The 20511-nt window shown below is 47.0% G+C and overlaps 1 protein-coding gene across 1 annotated transcript; it reads left to right on the top strand.

The window, feature by feature from the left end:
• Positions 1-3140: 3140 nt before the first annotated feature.
• mc5ra (melanocortin 5a receptor) lies at positions 3141-11020 on the top strand. The gene is made up of 5 exons (XM_047019811.1): positions 3141-3276; positions 3938-4095; positions 9312-9516; positions 9679-9860; positions 10239-11020. The coding sequence occupies exons 2-5, from the start codon at positions 4010-4012 to the stop codon at positions 10924-10926; spliced, it is 1161 nt and encodes a 386-aa protein (XP_046875767.1). The 5' UTR covers positions 3141-3276; positions 3938-4009; the 3' UTR covers positions 10927-11020.
• Positions 11021-20511: the final 9491 nt, after the last annotated feature.

The following is a 20511-nucleotide window of genomic DNA, read 5'->3' as shown; positions in this document are numbered from 1 at the left end:
ACAAGACGCAGATCGTTCACTGATTGTATGAAGAGAGCTGTGTCTGACCGGTTGGAGGAAGAGGAGGAGACAGAAGAGGAGGAAGTGGAAGAGGGAGAGGGGGAGGAAGAGGAGGAATGGGAGGAAATTGAGGATGAGACTGAGGAGGAGGAGCAGGAGGAGAGAGAGCAAGACGAGGAGTCTTTCAGCAAGAGAACTAGTTATCTCATGAGTCATTTCCCTTCAATAGGTCAGTTCCCATCTGGCAGCCATCACTCAGCCCCCCTCCTCCCTCTTAAGTGAAGAAGAAGAGCAGAGGGAGGTAGGAGGAGGGGGGGGGGGGTTGCGAGAGTGTGTGGCTGTTTCGCTTGTGTCTGTGTGTGCGTGTGCTCTGCATGTGTGTGCTGTATGTCGAAGGTGAGATGACTATGGTCCATGTCCATTACGGAGAGTGTGGTGTGTGTGTGTGAGACTCGTGGGGAACAGGAATACAGTCTTTTACAGACTGTGATCTATGTGGGCACAGTACAGTACCTTTGCAGACAGCAAAGAACGAGGTGTGTGTACGTGTGTGTGTGTTAATGCTTCTGTGTATGTGTTCATGCTTCTGTGTGTGTTCGTGTGTGTGGTGTATGTGTGTATCAGAGCAGAGGTGAGATGTTTAGGTGTCGCCATAGGTGTAACACCAACTAATTGGTGACAACAGACCCTCTCTCCCTTCCTGTTTCCCTCCCTGTCTCTCTCCCTCCCTCCCTGTCTCTCTGTCTCCCTCCCTGTCTCTCTGTCTCCCTCCCTGTCTCTCTGTCTCCCTCCCTGTCTCTCTGTCTCCCTCCCTGTCTCTCTGTCTCCCTCCCTGTCTCTCTCCCTCCCTCCCTGTCTCTCTCTCTCCCTCCCTGTCTCTCTGTCTCCCTCCCTGTCTCTCTGTCTCCCTCCCTGTCTCTCTGTCTCCCTCCCTGTCTCTCTGTCTCCCTCCCTGTCTCTCTCCCTCCCTCCCTGTCTCTCTCTCTCCCTCCCTGTCTCTCTGTCTCCCTCCCTGTCTCTCTGTCTCCCTCCCTGTCTCTCTGTCTCCCTCCCTGTCTCTCTGTCTCCCTCCCTGTCTCTCTGTCTCCCTCCCTGTCTCCCTCTCAGTCTCCTTCCTTCTCTTCTTACCAACACAGATTACAGTAATGTGGTCTCCTGCTGATGTTGACATCTCTCTCTCTCTCTCATTCATGTTTCACGCCACCTCTTTTCTGGGTCAGGTGTGTGTGTGTGCGGTGTGTGTGGTGTGTGTGTGAGAAATAAGGATTAAATGTAAAATGTAAAATAATGTATATCTGTGTATGATAACGTTAGTGATAAAATGTGTGTGTGTGTGTGTGTGTGTGTGAGAGAGAGAGAGAGAGAGAGAGAGAGAGAGAGAGAGAGAGAGAGAGAGAGAGAGAGAGTGTGTACCAATGTGTTTGTGTGATAACATATGTGTGACCTGTTTTATGGGACAGGTGTGAGTGTGTGAGTGTGTGTGTCTGTGCATGTGTGTGTACATGTGTGTGTAGGAAAAAGAGCTACTGAGGGTAATCTTCAACATGCACAGAAACATCCTGCAACATTTTGCTACACATTTTTACAATGAAACATACAGTGCTTATTTCCTTCAAGGCATGTTTTAAAAACGGCACTATTTTCTTTTGCAACTGCTTGAATCAATGGAACTCTGTAAACATGTGATGTAGAAAATCGAACTGTATGAATAGGTCATATTATAGCTAATGTCATCTCACATTTTTTGAGTGGAGAGTCGGCCTTTTTTATTTAGATGTATTTATTTATTTAGTAGGCTACAGGCCACAAGTCACGTCGTAACTAAAGCAACAGAATGTTGCGAGGTGACATGGACAAAATCCAGTGGCGTAACAGAGCTCCGCTATTACGTAACTGTGTAAGGAAAACCTTCCCCTAACTCAGAACTCGGCTGTCAAAACATCTGCATTGCACGGCTTGGTTCATAGAATTATGAGTTTGTCTCATGTTTGGTGGATATGGTCGTCAAATTCCCGAATAGACAATATAACCTTCTCTGCCCTAAACTGAAGCGTAATCGTACACGGAGTGCGTGTCCAGGGCGTCTGTGTTTGTGTGTGTGCCATCTGTGTGTTGTCACACGCAAGATCGACCTATAGGCCTTTTTGTAGCACTTGCATGCATTATGAGGTAATCCTAGTATAAGGAGGATAGGCCCATTAGCGTATTGTTCACAGACGGTCCTCAACTCGAAATACTGCCATTCACTACTGACCCTTGGTCTTCTGCTGTACTTTCTGTAAACACTATTTGTGTGTCGCTTTGAATAAAAGCGTCTGCTAATGAAAGAAATGTAGCATACATGTTGTTGATCACGCTGCATATGTCCTGCATAGGCTACTAAAGGACACTGATGCCGAAAATAGTAGGCTTTTCCAAATGCGACTGTTGTCTGCTTTATGTTCTACAATAATGCTGTCTTTATGTGGCACCACATGACTTAACGAAGAGAGAACTTAAAGTTAGACGTTGGTGCGGACGCACTTGAAAACAAATCCTTTTGAACGCGGGAAACGATCTTACCTACTCATTTAAATAACTCATATTTCACCAATGGTTGGTTATTTAAAAATGTTGATTATTTTTAACAGGACATTAGACTGATAACCCTAAAGAGTAGCCTAATTATTTTATTTGAACAGAGCAGGCCTATTCAATGGAACTAAGCTGTGGGCCTATAATATGGATATCGGGCTTTACAGGTCTCCATTGCGTATTAATATGTAGGCCTACTTTAGGCCCAAATAAAACAATTTGCAAGAATGGACAATTACACGCCCGAAAATAGGGTTCCAGAGACCACCTCCCAGCTCCGTTTTGCTGTTTGTTCAAAACAGTAAATTATTCTTACTGATAGAACTGTTCCATAAAAAGAAAACACATGAAATTTGAACAATTCCGCTGAGACTTTTTATTAGTGTAAATAGTTCTGAGCGCTAGATGTGTGCTCTCCCACAGCGAGCACAATCGGTATGAAAGTGCTGCCCTGCATAGGCACGTCGTAGGCTATTGACGGCACAGCGCAACGAAGGAGGGGTTCCACTCCTCCGGCATCTAGCCTATATATAGCTCAAGTTCAATCCTGCGCGCTCTTTGGAAGCGGTGGACAGGATACCGGGAGGCTGTGTGTAATCGCGCGCGGGAGAAGGACTACCGGTGCGCTCTGTTACTAACGCTTCACGAGCCAGCCAAGCGCGTCCTTTCGAACCATCTCAATGGAAACCGTGCGGGTGTGAGGTAGGGTGCACTATAAAATAATGTTTTTTGTTTTGTTTTGTTTATTACTCTGTTAACGTTAAGTAGCTGGTGACGTTGTATTTACATTAAGGGTACTTTTGGCGCGTTATTTGCTTTTGCCTCGTTGTCTGACATGTTGTCTGTCCCCGCCGTTATGAGAACGAGAACCAGGCTACGTCTATAGGCGACTCAACCTCCCGATCGGGAAAGAGAGAGAGAGAGAGAGAGAGAGAGAGAGAGAGAGTGAGAGAGAGAGAGAGAGAGAGAGAGAGAGAGAGAGAGAGAGAGAGAGCGAGAGAGAGAGAGAGAGAGAGAGAGAGATGAGGTAGAGACAAAAAGATAGGGAGAAGGAGAGACATAGATAGACAGAGAGACCAAGACAAAGCAAGAGACAGATCCATGGTGGTGGTGGTGGTGGTGGTGGTGGTGGTGGGGGGGGGGGGCGGTTGAGAGAGGGATGGATGGAGAGAGAGACAGACTTTCAGAGAACATCGGGGTGAATCGGTTGCTGTCCGTGAGTGTTGGTGCTGAAATCCGCGGAGGGGGTTTGGCCACGCGGAGGGGGTTTGGTGGGGATGGTATTGACTGTTTGCAGGACGGTAGTGACTAATTAGCTTTCACGTGCTGTCAGTCGTTCACTGTGTTGTTTCCATTGTTTCAGTGAAAGCGACATCAGAAAGAACAACACCATTCTTCCGCCAGAGTAATCAATACAAGGGGATGGAACCGATCGATGCGACTGGAGGCTAAATATTTGTTTAGATTTAAGGGATTTACAAGTGATCTCGTGTGGACAATATTCAACAGTGGACTAAATAGGTGTAGTTATTGATATGCATGATTGATGTTTGTTGTTAACACTTTATATACTAATTAGCCGCTTTTATTCAAAATAGACAGACTGGGTGTCGAAACCACTACCTCTTGATCTGCAGTAAGATGCTGTCAGATGACTCACTTAAATCTGACCACTGAAACACTATTAGAAGCACCACACATTTCGGATCCTTGGCTGCAGGCTACCTTCTGTATACACTATTTGCATGTCACTTTGGATGAAGACCTCTGCCGAACGAATACCATTTCAACAACAGTAGGTCAGTTACATTGTGGTGGCTGTCTCATTACAGCCACCACCTGAACGTCTCCTGTGATGAAAGCTGAATGAGCGTAATGTGTGTCCTGACAGCATTGCTGGACCATCTGCCCTGCTTGTTGTGTCAACAGCCGTCCTGTCTGTGTTTGTCTCTGTGGTGCAGCGGTGCACCACAGACACGAGCGGTTCCAGAGACGAGTCTCTGGTAACCGGCCAGCACACAGACACCTAGGTAGGGGACTGAGAGGGTGGGGGGTGGGAGGGTGTGTGGGTGTGATGGAGAGAGCTCACTTGTGTGTGAGAGAGAAAAAGTGTGTGTGTGTATGAGATTGTGTGATAAAAGAGAGGGAGAGAGATAGCGAGAGATACAGATCCAGATCGAGATATATACATAGAGAGAGAGAGAGAGAGAGAAAGGAGAGAGAAAGAGGGAGAGTGCTGCAGAGAGGGAGAGAAAGAGGGGGAGAAAGAAACAGAGGGGAAGAGACAGAAAGACAAAGGGAGAGCGAGAGGGAGGGAGAGAGGAAGACAGAGAGGGAGAGAGACAGAAAGGGAGAGAGATAGACAGACAGACAGACAGACAGACAGACAGACAGACAGAGAGAGAGAGAGAGAGGGAGAGCCACAGAAAGGGAGAGAGATAGACAGACAGACAGAGAGAGAGAGAGGGAGAGAAGGAATTGAGTCAGTCATGCGTGGGTGTGCTCTGTACTCTGCTTGGGTGGGGTGCAGTAGAGGAGGGGGATGGGGTGGCGAGGGGAGGGCAGACACGCTCTGTGGAGTTAAGCGGAGAGGAGTGGGAGTTTAAAGGCTCAAGAATTAGACTTGTGTTCCATGAAGTCACTTGGAAGGAAAGTGGGAAGGGCAGAGAGAGGGAGAGAGAGAGAGGGAAGTAGAAGGAGATATAAGGAAGAGACTGAGACATGAGGGAGGGAACGAGCATAGGAGGGTAAGAAGGTTTGATGGTGGAAGGGAGGAGACAGGGAAGGATAGGAGGGAGGGAGGGAGAGAGAGAGAGAGAGGGAAAGAGGGTAGGAGGGAGGGGGAGAGAGGGAAGGAATGTAGGAAGGGAGGGTGGGAGGGAGGGATAGAGGGAAGGAGGGAAGGAAGGGAGGGTTGGAGGGAGGGAGAGAGGGAAGGAGGGTAGGAAGGGAGGCGTAGGAGGGAGGGAGAGAGGGAAGGAGGGTAGGAAGGGAGGAGACGGCTGGTGGCTCGTGGGTCTCATGTGAGTGTGCTGTTGTGTAGCTGGGACCACACTCTTTACCCAGCAGGGTCACATGTCGCACTGACGATGGTGTTGTCACGGTGATAATAGTCCCTGTGATTTATCTGTAATTATTGCTTTGATGTCTCATAAAAGCCTTCAGCATTCCCACAGATGCTTGCACACACACACACACACACAACTATGAGAGGATCAGTGTTTAGGATATTGCATACATACACACACGTACAAACAAACATGCACATACATGCACACACACATACACATGCAACCGTGCACACACACACAGGACTATCTACTTGGTTGCAGAGATGAGTGAAGGAGAGAGAGAGAGAGAGAGAGAGAGAGAGAGAGAGAGAGAGGAGAGAGAGAGAGAGAGAGAGAGAGAGAGAGAGAGAGAGAGAGAGAGAGAGAGAGAGAGAGAGAAAGAGAGAAAGTGAGAGAAAGGGGGAGAGAGAGAGAGAGAGAGAGAGAGAGAAAGTGAAAGAAGGGGGGAGGAGAGAGAGAGAGAGAGAGAGAGAGAGAGAGAGAGAGAGAGAGAGAGAGAGAGAGAGAGAGAGAGAGAGAAAGAGAGAGAGCGTACCATAGTGTTTGTGTGATAACATATATGTGACCTGTTTTGAGAGGAAGACAGAAGAAGGACAACTAACAGAGATTAACCGTCAAGGAACAGAGGAACAGTGAACAGTAACACACTTCAGCTGTCTAACAGCACATCCCAACTATGCTATCACCACCTGCAGGTCACAACATCCCATAATACTGCTACAGTGGATTAGGTTCGAATGCTCGCCTTCTGAGAAGATGTGATGATTTCAATGTTGCCTGGGTGCATCCTGTCCTCTCCCTGATTTCCTAGCTCTCCTTTCCCCTCATCTCCTCTCTTCACCAATTCTCTCCCTTAATCTCCTCTCCTCTCTTTCCTAGTTCTCCTCTCCTCATCTTTTCTCTTTGCAGTTCAGTGTCAAGTCTTCTGACACGTGTCCAGAACCATCTCTCACTGACACCAAGAGTTAACTAAGTTACTGTAAACTCTGACTCCCTCTGACTCCCCCTGACTGCCCCTGACTCCCTCTGACTCCCTCTGACTCCCCCTGACTCCCCCTGACTCCCCCCACACACCACGTGACCCCCAGTTTAGTTGTAACCAGTTAACGGGCACCACTGTCACAGGTGTTACTGGTGAACTGTCAATGTTGTCGTTGGGGGGGGGGGGGGGGGTGAGAGAATGTGTGTTCTCTGGAGCTCACGCCTGCTTGCGCCTCCAGGACTTTGAAGGGGTGGGGGGGGGGGTAATGGTGGGCGAATGGTGCGGAGGTGACAGCGGGTTGGGGGGGGGGGGGCGGGGGGATTGGGGTTGGAAAGAAAGAGAGGAAGTGAGAGAAAGTGTGTTCTCCGGAACTTCCACATCCTTTCATTCGGAGGGCCTCATTGTCACATAACCCTGTGACTACTTTATTTTCTGCTATTATTAGCCGCCCATCGTGCGTGTGTGTGTGTCAATTGCACATTGGGATGGGAACGGGGCCACACTGTGCTTTATCTCCTGTATGAGTGAGAAACACATGATGTGTGTAGGTGCGTCTGCGTGTGTGTTTGTCTGTTTATGTGTGTGATCATTAGACTTTTTGTCTACAGATGAACAGTATGAAGGTTATTTGTCCTTGTGCATCTTGCATGAGTTTGCGTTTGTTTGTGTGTGTGGCTGTGTGTGTGGCTGTGTGTGTGGCTGTGTAGGTAACTGTGTGTGTGTGGCTGTGTGTGTGTGTGTGTGGCTGTGTGTGTGTGTGGCTGTGTGTGTATGTGGCTGTGCGGCTGTGTGTGTGTGGCTGTGTGTGTGTGTGTGCGTGGCTGTGTGTGTGTGTGTGGCTGTGTGTGTATGTATGGCTGTGTGTTTGTGGCTGTGTGTGTATGTGTGGCTGTGTGTGTGTGCGTGGCTGTGTGTGTGTGTGTGGCTGTGTGTGTATGTGTGGCTGTGTGTATGTGTGGCTGTGTGTGTGTGGCTGTGTGTAGGAAGAGAAGGCAGGGAACCTGCAGGTATGAGATCTATCGAATGTACCTTCCAGTCTGGCAGTTCAGTCACGTAAAAAAAACACGTTAATTAAACATAAATAAGAAGAAAGAGATTCATAATATCCTGCTCTACTGCTTGGTCAAATGCTTAATTCTAATTGGCTATATAACTCTGCATTCAATTCCCCACCTCTGCAGTGTTCTTCCATTACAAGGACACACAACCCATTGCCAGCAACCAATTAGACAGGTGACTCAGTCTGATACAGTCTAGATCTTTCTATCTCACTGAGATGTGTCTCACGGCCTTCAGCATGCCAAGCTGGAAAAGGCTAGTGTGGGAGAGTGTTAGCATTGGCGTGTGTGTGGGGTGTGTCAGCGTGTGTGTCGCTCCATGTCCTTCTGTGTGTGTCTGTTTGTTCCGTGACCTAGAAAGAACATAAAGGAGACTCTATGGCAGACAGTCACGATCCCAGAACTGTTCACATCCAGCAGAGAGTTAATAAGCTGATCTAGCTTCACGATTCAGCTCATCCTCCTCCTGGTCAGATGACAGAGGGCCCTCTGTATCTCATCACTGTACCTGTAGCTAGCTATCAGCATTCAGTCCCTGTATATTCTGAGGGTACGAGCTAGCTATTTGCATTCAGTCCCTGTATATTCTCAGGGTGGCTAGCCATCTATTAGCATTCAGTCCTTGTATCTTCTGAGGGTACGAGCTAGCTATCTGCATTCGGTCCACGAATGTTCCAAGGGGTCTAGCTAGCCAGCTATTAGCTTTCTGTCCATGTGTCTTCTGAGGGGGCTATCTACATTAGCCCTGCTAATGCAAGCACATTCTGTGTTTGATGTGATGCTAGTTCGGAATTTGGATAGTTAATGCGAGCGCGCCTAGCGCGCAACCCACATTTTTAGGCCTTTATTTGAACAGCAAAATAGTTGAGCTTTATGTAAAATAAACATAGCCGTTTTTCAATTGGTAAAACCTTGTTTAGTGAAGGTGATGTCTTTTTGTCTCTTAATTGTTCAGCCCCACCCTTACGTTTCTTAGCCTGGTTTTCCTTCGTTATTCTTCTCCCGGTGCTCTCGATGGCCAGTTCACTGTTCACCAGTTCACAGTTCACGGGCTGTGCCGCGCAGGCGCGGTGGTGGATTTTCGAGTCATATCATTTTTTACTCTCGTGCTGTCAGGGGGTTCTGCAGCACCTTCAGCACCCCTAGTTCCCGCGGCCATGCTGTTAGCATTCAGTTTCTATATCTTCTGAAGGGGCCAGCTAGCATCTTTTAGCAGTACCGCCCTGTACCCAGTTAGCTGAGTGCTCAACCCTTGTATCTACAGTGTGGAACTTACTAGCTACCCGCTAGCCCCAGGACAGCCATGTGCCATCAGTAGGGTTGTTTACATGATCCCAAATAAATCAGGGGAAATCAGCCAACCATTTGTGTCTGACCGGATAAGAAGGAAGATTAAATTGTAGTGGGAGTAAAGTGCCCCTGAATCCCTTTACTGGCCGGCAGGACAGTCGCAGATTCTACTGATAAAACACAAACCCAATAAACCAGTTTGGCTGCGATGTGGACTTTATGTTTCCGCTTGTCAGGATTTATTACGGAACTAAGACAAGCAATTTTCTAATATGACTATTATTATATATGTGATCTCATTTCTAAACGCATTATGCTGTTTTTATGTTGTTGTAGCCTCCCTGCCCAGCCAGAGACGAGTGGAGCCCCTCTTCTGTCTGCGGACATGAACTCCTCCTACGCCACCCTGAACCCACCCTTCTGGGCCCTCTACATCAATCACAGCTCTCACTACGACGACGGTTACTATGGCAACACGACTGAGGCCCCGCCCTCCATCCACAAGCCAAAGGCCTGTGAGCAGCTCAACATCGCTGTGGAGGTGAGAGGGTGGGCGGTTCAAATCCCTACGGCACTGGACGCGTGGATGCGTTGAGAGACGACTTGTGACCTCACAGACGTGTCGATAAAGTTTTGATGGGTCAAGAGCAAAACGACATGTATCCTACATACTGCTAACATTTTTGCTGTCCTCTCTCTCCAGGTGTTCCTGATTCTGGGCATCATCAGTCTGCTTGAGAACATTCTGGTGATTGCTGCCATCGTGAAGAACAAAAACCTGCACTCTCCTATGTACTTCTTTGTGTGCAGTCTGGCCGTGGCAGACATGCTAGTCAGTGTGTCCAACGCTTGGGAAACCATCATCATTTACCTCCTCAACAACAAGTAGGACATGGGTGGCTGATGTGATGTTGGTGGATGCAATGTTGGTCGATGTGTTATTTGGCATTGGTGTGAACTCTTTAATGTTTGTGACTTCTGGTCATTTTTGGTTGATGTTGGTTAAGGATAATCAATGCTCTGAATAATTCTTGGTCAGTTTCATTAAAAATTGGTCAATATTAGTGTATGTTGTTCAACATTTGTCAATATGAGTTCATGATCTTCAACATTGGTCAATATTAATTTACGATCTTCAACGTTGGTCGATATGAGTTCAGTGTGTTCATTATTGGCAAATGTTAGCTAGCGACGGTCTATTTTCCTGACGGCCAGTGATCATTTCCCTTGGTTCTCTAACCTGACTTCCTGTCCCGCCCCCAGACGCCTGGTCGTGGACGACCACTTCATCCGCCAGATGGACAACGTGTTTGACTCCATGATCTGCATCTCCGTGGTGGCGTCCATGTGCAGCCTGCTGGCCATCGCCGTGGACCGCTACGTCACCATCTTCTACGCGCTGCGCTACCACAACATCATGACCCTGCGCCGCGCCGCCGCCATCATCGCCGCCATCTGGACATTCTGCACCGGCTGCGGCATCGTGTTCATCGTCTACTCCGACTCCACGCCCGTCATCGTGTGCCTGGTGTCCATGTTCTTTGCCATGCTGGTGCTCATGGCCTCGCTCTACAGCCACATGTTCATGTTGGCGCGCTCGCACGTCAAGCGCATCGCCGCGCTGCCCGGCTACAACTCCATCCACCAGCGGACGAGCATGAAAGGGGCCATCACCCTCACCATCCTCCTGGGGATCTTCATCGTGTGCTGGGCGCCCTTCTTCCTCCACCTCATCCTGATGATCTCCTGCCCGCGGAACCTCTACTGCGTGTGCTTCATGTCCCACTTCAACATGTACCTGATCCTGATCATGTGCAACTCCGTCATCGACCCCCTGATCTACGCCTTCAGGAGCCAGGAGATGAGGAAGACCTTCAGGGAGATCATCTGCTGCTACAGCGTCAGGAACGTCTGCAGCAACCTGGGGCTCACCAGGAACATCAGCGGATGACCTCCGGGTTGCCGTCACCGCGAGCTCCGCACCACCTCCACACGATCTCCAGGCGATCGGGGGGTCGTCCTTGTTGTGTTTTATGCCGAGTGAAAACGAGGTTGAGGTTTTTTAATCTGGTCTTCAGACTGGGATCTGGACCAAAGTGCTACAGTGCTGGAATCTGGATATGGGAGGTCAAGGTGGTGTCATGAACTAGAATTGCGCCCCTCTACAGGTGTTAAAAAGCCCTACAGGGTTTTGTTTACCATGCCAAACTCCACAATCCTCAGCTGAACTCTGACCTCAGCTTAATGAACTTTGACCTGTAAGGGGGAAGGGGCTGAGATGGTCACGTGACTACAACAGCTCCCCCCCCCCCCCCCCCCCCCCCATGGGACTTTCAGGTTCAATTTCAGGAAGTGACCTCAGTATTTTAGCCTGAATGTTGATCATGTGCTCACTGTGTACTGCACCTCCTCACCCCTCCACCCCTCTTCATTTCCTCCCCCACTTATTTTCCCTTACACCCCTCCTCATCCTCACCCCCTCACCCTCCACGCTGATAACCTGAAAAGACTACAAACGACAAGCCCACCTAACAGCCTGAATCTTATCCCCTGCCATCCTATCTCCTGGCTATGCACCCACACCAGAAAAACCCTACCTCGAATCCTCCACATTCATGTCATATAGTACACTACACACACAACACACTGTACATGTCCTACCCCTCCTCCTAACATGATACAGAATGCCCCCAATATTATAAATAACCCTCCATTCCCCTTAACCTCCCTCCGACCTCCCCCTTCCCCCCCTACCCTCCTAATAGTATACATGACATAGCCCCCTTCCCACCCCACTGTCCTAATAATAAAGTGTATGTCTGCCCCCAGAGCAGTGGATTCTAATCACCGTGCCTGCTCAGCATGACTGGGCTCTCAGCGGGCTGGGCCCACATGACCCCCTTGTAAACACTCATAACACCGCTGGTGCAAACCAGGTCCCATGACACGCAACCCTAGCAGCTCCACATGAAAGAGCCCGTTCAGTGTGTGTGTGAGAGAGAGTGCGTGAGTGTGTGCGTGTGACTAAATGGTTTTCATCCAGGGTAAAGCTGTTTCATGGCTGTCTCAGGATGCACGATATACTGAGGTAAACTTGTTCAGTAAGTCTTCAGTAACTCACTTATGTACAGCCTGCTGGTTTCTTCAGCCTCCACTAATATGGTGTAAATAGTGTACATGTAAGGGTTTGACCTCGTGCTGACCTGAAGAAATGTCCTGCTTATGTCCTTTCCCTATTTAAAGAAGAGAAATGGAGGATTATGAACTCGTATATGATGTTGTCATCATGTGTGGTATAATTGTTTTTGACGATCCCTTCTGTGTCAATAATCGCAATTATGCTTTTGAACTTTATCCAGATGTAAACAGAGGATTCATCTGGCAACACACACACACGTACAAATGCACACACACCTATACTCATACATATACACACACGTACAAATGCACACATATACCCACACACACATACAAATACACACACACATATACTCACACATACTCACACACACACTGCAGATACAATCTAATGACCAGATCAGCTGGTGAAACAGGTTGTTAATGCTGTGACAGTCGATTACCTCAGTGGACTCATCTCACTGCCAACACCTTCCCAGAGTGCAACAGTGGAGTGCTGTTGCTTGTTAAACAAGAACATGGATAATCAATAAAGTTGGATTTGATTTGAATCTCTGCAAACATTGGCGGGCTCTTCAAAGAAACCATGTTGTCTCACACACTCTCACAGATCTTTATTTTGATTTGTCTTTTTTAACTGTCATTCTGTAAGGAACCCCTCTCGGTTTAATGACATCACTTGTGTTAAGCCAATGAGCAGCCCCCAACTCTCCTGCATAGATATCACTGCTGAGCCATGTTGGGGCAGGGGCTTGACATGAAGGATCTATGTTTGGTCCTTCTTTGAAAGACGATTGGACGATCCTGAAAACCACACAGCCCTTTGTGTTTATTTAATTCGCCCATGGGTTTTCTGATGAAGTCACAAATATGGACGACCTCAGGAGTAGCATGTAATCCTAGGTGGTTCCTTAGGTTATAGATGCAGAACTGTTAACCAATAAGAAAACTCTGTTGCATTTTTTCTTCTTCTTATAAACATGTTTGTTTTGCCAAACCCAAGAATTGATGTTATGTAAAATGTAAACATTTGAACAGCTTTGTGTTTCAGGTGTCAGGAGGTTAAGGTATGGGCCACCATTTTCAGAACCCGGTGAAAATGTGAATCCTTTGTTCCCCACAGAAAACATCATTGTGTTCATTTAGCACTTTTAGCCAAAGCAGCACACAGGGGGATTTGAACATGTGACCTCATGACCTGTAGTCAGATGACATCACTGAGCTACACCTCTCTACAGGAAGAGAGGGGTTCCAGATAAGGGTCGAACCCTGGAAAGAAGTTTGTTGACGTGGTTGTCAGGATTGTTGCACACACATGCACATAGACACACACACTCACGTAGATACATTCACGCACATAGACACATGCACACACACGCACATATACAACACACAGTTACCTTTACCTCAAGTTACAGAATGTTCAAGAACACTGGGAATATGGTGTAATCATAAATGATCACTAAAGGAGGCTCAGGTCAGACTTTTTTCTCTCTATCCACAAATGGTAAACATTGCTCCTGCAAATACAACTGTCCATCGCAAGGGTGGAGAAAATGTCTGTTCACTAAAGAAAAATGGGTGTGAGGAGTGAGAAAGACAGGTGCGACAGGTGAGACAGACAGGTGAGGCAAAGATAGGTGAGACATAGACAGGTGAGACATAGACAGGTGAGACAGACAGGTTGTGGCCGAAACACCAGAGGGTGAAGGCTGTTTGACAGAGACCAGGGTCCTTATTGATTCTTTTGGGAACTGAAGATTTGTTCCGGAAATGAGTTCTGCTGTGGTTCAAAGGGAGGTCCAGGGGCAGGAGGAAAGAATCGGAGAGAAGGAAGAGAAGACAGAGAGAGGGATGACTAAGAACATGCCCAAGAGACATGTAACAGGTTATATTTACAAACTGTTTCATCTATATGCAATGGACAATAATGATTTCCCCTCAGGCCTACAGACTACCATGTCTGACTCACACACACACACACATACACACATACACACACACACACACACACACACACAGAGTCCTCCAAGATGTGGTGTCCAATTGACCTTTTTGTAACAGCTCCCAGCCCAGCGGATTGGGGACTTTCTCATAATAGGTTTCCTGTTTTGTACGTATTATTTCTCAACTGGGTGGTATATACAGAAATATTTATTGACCTGTGGATATGTGCTGTATCTTGTGGTTGTGTGTAAAGCTGGCTTGCATAAGTACTCCTGTTATGAAGAGGGAAGGTGGGGTGTGTGTATACAGTTCATATAAATGATGGATCAAAGAATGTTTTGTGATGGTCGTGACACATCAATAATATACTGTGATGATATGTATTATGATAATATGTACTATGATCCTATGGTATTGTGAAATGCTGACTGTATCATGAAATTATGTTATGCTATTATGATAATAGGATTATATGCTGTTGTGATATTATGATAGTACATTAATATGATATTATGATATTATGAAACTGTGTTGCCTTTTGTTTTCATACATAGGAGACGTTTCTGTGGAATGCCTGATGGTATTTGACAAATGTAATCTCTGGATCACAGTTAATCTGAGTACATTGTGAATGTATGCCCCTGGAATTACTTCCAGGTTAGGCCCCTTTCCCCTTCCCCTTCCCCTTTCCCCTCACCTCCCCTCACCCCCCAACCCCCTTCCCCTGCTAGCTGCTGGTGCTGATCTGTGCTGATGCCTGTGACTGCTTCCTCTGTCTGTGGCTCGTTGTGTCACGTTGGTCGTCCACTGGTGGGGACCTGCATGAATGTAGTATTAATGTCATCTGTCAAATAAAGGTGACGAATGGACACCTTGTCCCTGAATCTCTGTCAGTCCCCTCCCGGGTAATTAGCAGGGGTCAAAACTCGTATGTCTTCCGGTGAGTAGAGAGTAGAACATTCTCAGGAGTATCCCAACTATCTCACACCATTTAATGTCAGCCACCTGGAAAATTAATTGCATTCTCTGAAGGTTCGGTTTGTCCCAGGCGGCTTGCCGTTCCTCACCCTTCAGCCCTGAGTGGGCTAAATCATGATGGAAACACTTCACTTGATATAATTGGAGGGAAATGAGTACCAAGACCAAATCATTACTTTTCAAGAACCATGGTAACCAATCTCTTCAAAGTGATTTCTCCCCGAGTGCTGCTTTGATTAGAGTCCTGGTTGATGTAGCTATTACTTTGCTGTTTGACACGCTATCTTTTAGTGTGTAAGAGAGTTAGTCCCCAGTGATTATGCTTACAGATCATGTCTCTCTCCACACACCTGACGGACAGGATCCAGCGGGAACACTTCCTGTCAACAGACATGGCAAACTTTGATCAAAAGGTATTTCCATGAGATTGGAAGATTTTCTTTTTTTAAAAGCAATGACATTCAAAGGCACCACAAACACTCAATATTTAGCGCACATCGACTGGATTTGGATTAAGTATGTGTGTCTGTGCTTTGACAGCATCCGTTCAAGTCACATCGCACAGCAGACATTTCATTGAAACCCAGAGACAGGAAGCCCACTTGTCACCATAAGCATTCTAATCCTCAAAAATCTAAAAGGATGGACATATACATGTACACATCAAAGTTGTCCAAATAATGGTTCACTTCTCCTTCTAGACACACCCTACATCAAAGCTGTACCACAACCCTGAAAACAAATACACTATGTAAACATACAATTATAGTAGATTTGCTGTTAGATTGAACCCACTCCAGCAGTTTCGCTGACTGTGTTCCTGATTCCCACAATGCTTTGCACAATCTGTCTTTCTTTCCCATGATGCCTTTTTTGGTTTTCGAGGGCGGGATCAGGCAAGTGTCCAACTTCTCCCCCCAGTTGTGAAAGGAAAATTGTAATGGTATTGTAATAGAGCAGATCCTGCAGCAGGAGAGGAACCAGAGAAACTAGATGTACTGGACAAATTACTAGAGGTACTAGAGGTGCTAGAGGTACTAGAGGTACAAGAGGTGCTAGAGGTGCTAGAGGTAGAGTTATAAAACCATTATACACACCACAAAAACAACTGAGAGACACACATAGACACACACACACACACACATACAATAAGATATTTAGATTATTTGTGATACTGATTGAACTCAGACAAAACCAAAACGTCCGTGTGCAGGTGTGGCATCTCCCTTCCACGATCCCATACATGACTCAAGTTCACAGACAAAATATACATTTCTGACAAACTAAACCAAATTTCTGACAAAATAAAAATGTCTTCTAAGCATTGTATACTAATGGGGAATGCAGTCAGAGGCTACAAAGGTCCTGCAAATGACAGTACCTCCAGTATTATTTGCTGAAGCCATGACTGCATATTTCAGTGTCCAACAGGGTCAGGGTCTCATCTCTCAGATCTACAGGTTGTTTTACTGATATTTTCAGATGTCCAGAAGGAACAAGAGAACAATGATTTAGAAGAGGAGGTATATGAAGAAGAAAATGGGGAATAATACAACCCAGAGCATGATGCAATATTACACCTCTACTTTAGTAAAGAAAACAGTTATGACAGGTCTGTTGTAACAAAAATGAATAGTTGTCCACTGATTAAATGCAGTCTTTCTGCAATGTGAAGAAGTAAAACCCACATATCCACAAAGTTTGTGATGAATGACAGGTTGTTTCCTAATGCTAAATATATTAGGGGTTTAAAATCCAACCAAGCTGCTTTATATTAGTTTTTTTTTTGAAGGTGGGTCATTTTTGACCCTTAAGACAAGGGGAGTATACATAATGTTAAGACAACACAAGGGCTAGTGGTGCTAGAGGAACTAGAGGAACTAGAGGTGCTAGAGGAGCTAGAGGTACTTCCCTTTGGCACTTATGTGTTGGTTGTTCACAATGTGTGCTTCTTGTTTTTGGCTACCCGCAATGCTTTGGGGCTATCTTGTTGTTATTATCAGTGACCTATGCACTTTGTAAAGCTCTCTCTTGGAAGTCGCTTTGGATAAAAGCATCTGCTCAATGAATACATGTAAATGTAGAGGTACTACAGGTACTAGAGGTACTAGAGGTGCTAGAGGAACTAGAGCAGATCCTTCAGCAGGAGAGAGGAACAGGGAGTAGCAACCAAGTGCGTGCCAACCCATGTGTCTCCTCTCACTCCCCTCTGAGAGTAGATCGTACCTAATCTTAGCTCCAACCTTCACGACATCGTCAACATGTGAATTGCTTTGATGTTTGTCTGTCGCGGGGCCGGGAGAGGGAAGAGAAATATTTGGTGGCGTTGTGTTACACAGAACGTTCTCACTCACACTGGGCTCGGTCTGTCCATGGAGCGCCTTTGTGGAATGTTCTCATTTTAAATCAAACATCCACAAAAACAAACTACATCGAACCCTCCCTGCGTCTTCACCTTCATCTTGTTTTACCGGCTGCAACAGTCCAAGACCCACTTTCCTCCTGGCACACACTTCCTGTCAGGTCACAGGGGCATCAGGCCGACCTCTGACCCCATTCTGCGAGATTACGTAACTTCCTGCTGCCTCGGTGCTGGAGAGATATGCATCAGCAATCCAGAACCCAGGAATGTCATTTCCTGCTTGGCTAGTGACCGTGGTGATTAAACGGAGAAATGGTTTTCCAGTTCTGGCAGGTTGCTGCCTTGAAACCCATTTTTTCTGGTCTCCACAGGGTGGTACCAAACAACATCCTTGGATGAAAGCTGCCATGAAATGTCGTTTATAATCACGTTCTCAGCAGTGTTAACATGGAAACAGAGGGTGCCAACACAAACTTTAGCGACGCACAAACAAGGTTTGTTCCTCTACACAGCCATTACACCTGTTACAGCGCTGCAGTTGTCACACAAAACACCTCGCTCGTACATCGGTTGCGTTAGGGTTGTGGTGGTCTTTTGAATTTCCTTTCTTTTGAAGAGTTTCATAGACCATAACACACCACAAAAACATAAAACCTTTTCTTTTTTTTCTCTCTCTGGCAAGGACAGCTCACAATTCAAAGTAATTGCACCAGAGTAAAATTTCAGCTACTTTGCATATGTTTCCCCTGAGATTAAAAACCTTTTTTAATATCAATACGAAGGCCCGGACTGCAAGCTCTTCCCCAGGACCAGGGCCAGGATCAATGCCAGCGTTAGAGCTCATGCTAATCGGGTCTTCAAAGAGGTAGCTCAGCTTTACAGTGCTGGGCAACTATCTACTTAACTAGCTCTGCTGTCCCTCCTCTCCTCTCCTCACTTCTCCCTTCCTCTCAACTGTTTCCTCTCCTACCTTCTTTTTCTCTCCTGTCCCCTCCTCCCGTCCTCTGTTCTCCTCTTCCCTGCTCTGTACCAAACAAAGGTGTGGGAGGTCAATGCTAATAGGCTCAACAGACGGTTTCCTTTTCATCTGCTAAGCTAACAAGTTAGCTAATGCGCTAGCAACTCTGCCAGCCAGCCAGTCAGTCAATGCCAGCAACCGGTCTTGGTTGCCAACAGATACGTTAGAAGTCCTGAGATGGACAGGAGGCCTCTGACTCTGCAAAGCTTTCTCTTTACAGCTTCACCAGCAACAGCAACAGCAACCAGCTGACTGACAGCAATTGGACTGGCTTCACCTAGAAATGGATGGATGGATGCTAGATGGGTGGATGGATGGATGCCTGTTGAGATGTGGTCACTGTTGCACTGTGCCAGGAACAGACCAGACTCTGACCACGGAAATGCGGTCAGAACTACTTCTGATCCATGATGTTCAGCTGTACTTTCTAGATGCACTAGATGTATGACACTCGCGTGGATACTAAATGGCTAACTGACTGGTTGGATGGCTGGACCACCGACTGACTGGTTACGTATCTGACAAGGTTGACTGGCTGGCTGGCTGGCTAACTGGACGGCTAATTGGATGGCTGACTGGTTGGCCGACTGACTGACTGGCTAACAGGATGGCTGGCTGTCTAACTGGCTGAGAGTCTGATGTCATTAAGATGGCAGATGTAATTAGGTGATTGCATCCAGAACTTGTTTCGGCGCATTGGCTTGAAAATCTCTCTCTTCTCTTCTTCTTTTGTCACTCACAGTCAGTCTGGCCTGCCATCTCCATAAATCTGCATAATCAAGGTTCCGCTGAGCCACCGCCTCCCAGGATTGGCTGCTTAGAAGAGCGTTGCTCTTAACAAGCAGATGATGGCAGGACGACAAGCTTCTCTCTAATCTGTTTCCCTCAGCTATGTTCTGTTCTCTCCATCCGTGCGTCTGTGTTTCTCTCTCTGATGTCTGTGTGTCGTCCCCCCCCCCCCCCCCCCCCCCCCGACCTCACTAGATGCTCCTGGACAAATCAGGAATCCTTTATTTATTTGTTCATCCTTCATTTATATCATCGACACAGGGTCGGAAGAATTGTGGTTGTCATTTGACTCACCACATACATATTTTAGTTAGCTAACTTTCTAGATGCTTCTGGATAAATCCTTACTAATATATGTACATAACCAGGTGACCTCTGCAGCAGATACCTTTGACTTGCCTTGGAAACTGATCAGACCCCAGCTCATGGTTCACAAGTCCAAAACGACTGGATGCATTTTTTGGTTTGACTTGTATGAAGAACAAGGAGGAATGAATACATGGAGGGACTCAATGAGAGAGATCCATGGTTCATTTAGGGGGGTTTAATACGCCACACAACCTGGTGGTCTCTCGGTGGGCTATGGTCGCTGTTACGTGCGCCTCTTGTTAGAGGGGACGCAACGCCCCGCTGCTAGTGAGCCCACCCGGTAGCCAGAGAACAGGCGTGATGGAGTCGCAGGTGTAAGAACAGACAAGGCCGAGGTACCGTTTAAAAGGGGCTTTATTTTGCCAAACACGGTAGTGGGGGGGAAAGGGCTGGACGGAACCAAAACAATGAAAGTAAAAGAAGTCACACTCCTAACTCAAACGCCAGCCGGCGCGCTAACCAGAAACACAGGGGGTGGTCCGCCCAGGTCTTACCTAGTGTGTTTAACAAGGTTTCAGCTACGGGTGATGTGTGCCCATGGGCCTCTTGCCTAACACTCCCCAAGGCGCTTTCCCCTTCCCCCTGGGAACAGAAGAACAATAATTATTATATACACAGAGCAGAATAGTCCAATACAACCAAATAGCGCAACCCAACCAAACAGACCACAGTCAACGGGCAGCTCTACCAAGACAAAAAGAGACCCGAGAAGCATTATGCTGCGGTCTTTATACGCGTGGCTCCAGCTGCAGTCACTGATGAGGGGGGGGAGGAGCCAGCGCTTCAATTAGCGAGGGAACCTTGGGGAAACACAAACACACAACCACAACACTGGGGAACGTAACAGTCGCCTTCAACCCCTGGTTGCCTTGGAAACTGAGCAAAAGGAAGCTTCTATTATGGGATGGATTGATTGAGTCACTGCAGAGAGAAAT

This window comes from Hypomesus transpacificus, chromosome 4 (assembly GCF_021917145.1).
Source record: "Hypomesus transpacificus isolate Combined female chromosome 4, fHypTra1, whole genome shotgun sequence".
NCBI classification, from domain to species: Eukaryota; Metazoa; Chordata; class Actinopteri; order Osmeriformes; family Osmeridae; genus Hypomesus; species Hypomesus transpacificus.
This window is presented reverse-complemented; position numbering and strand designations above follow the sequence as displayed.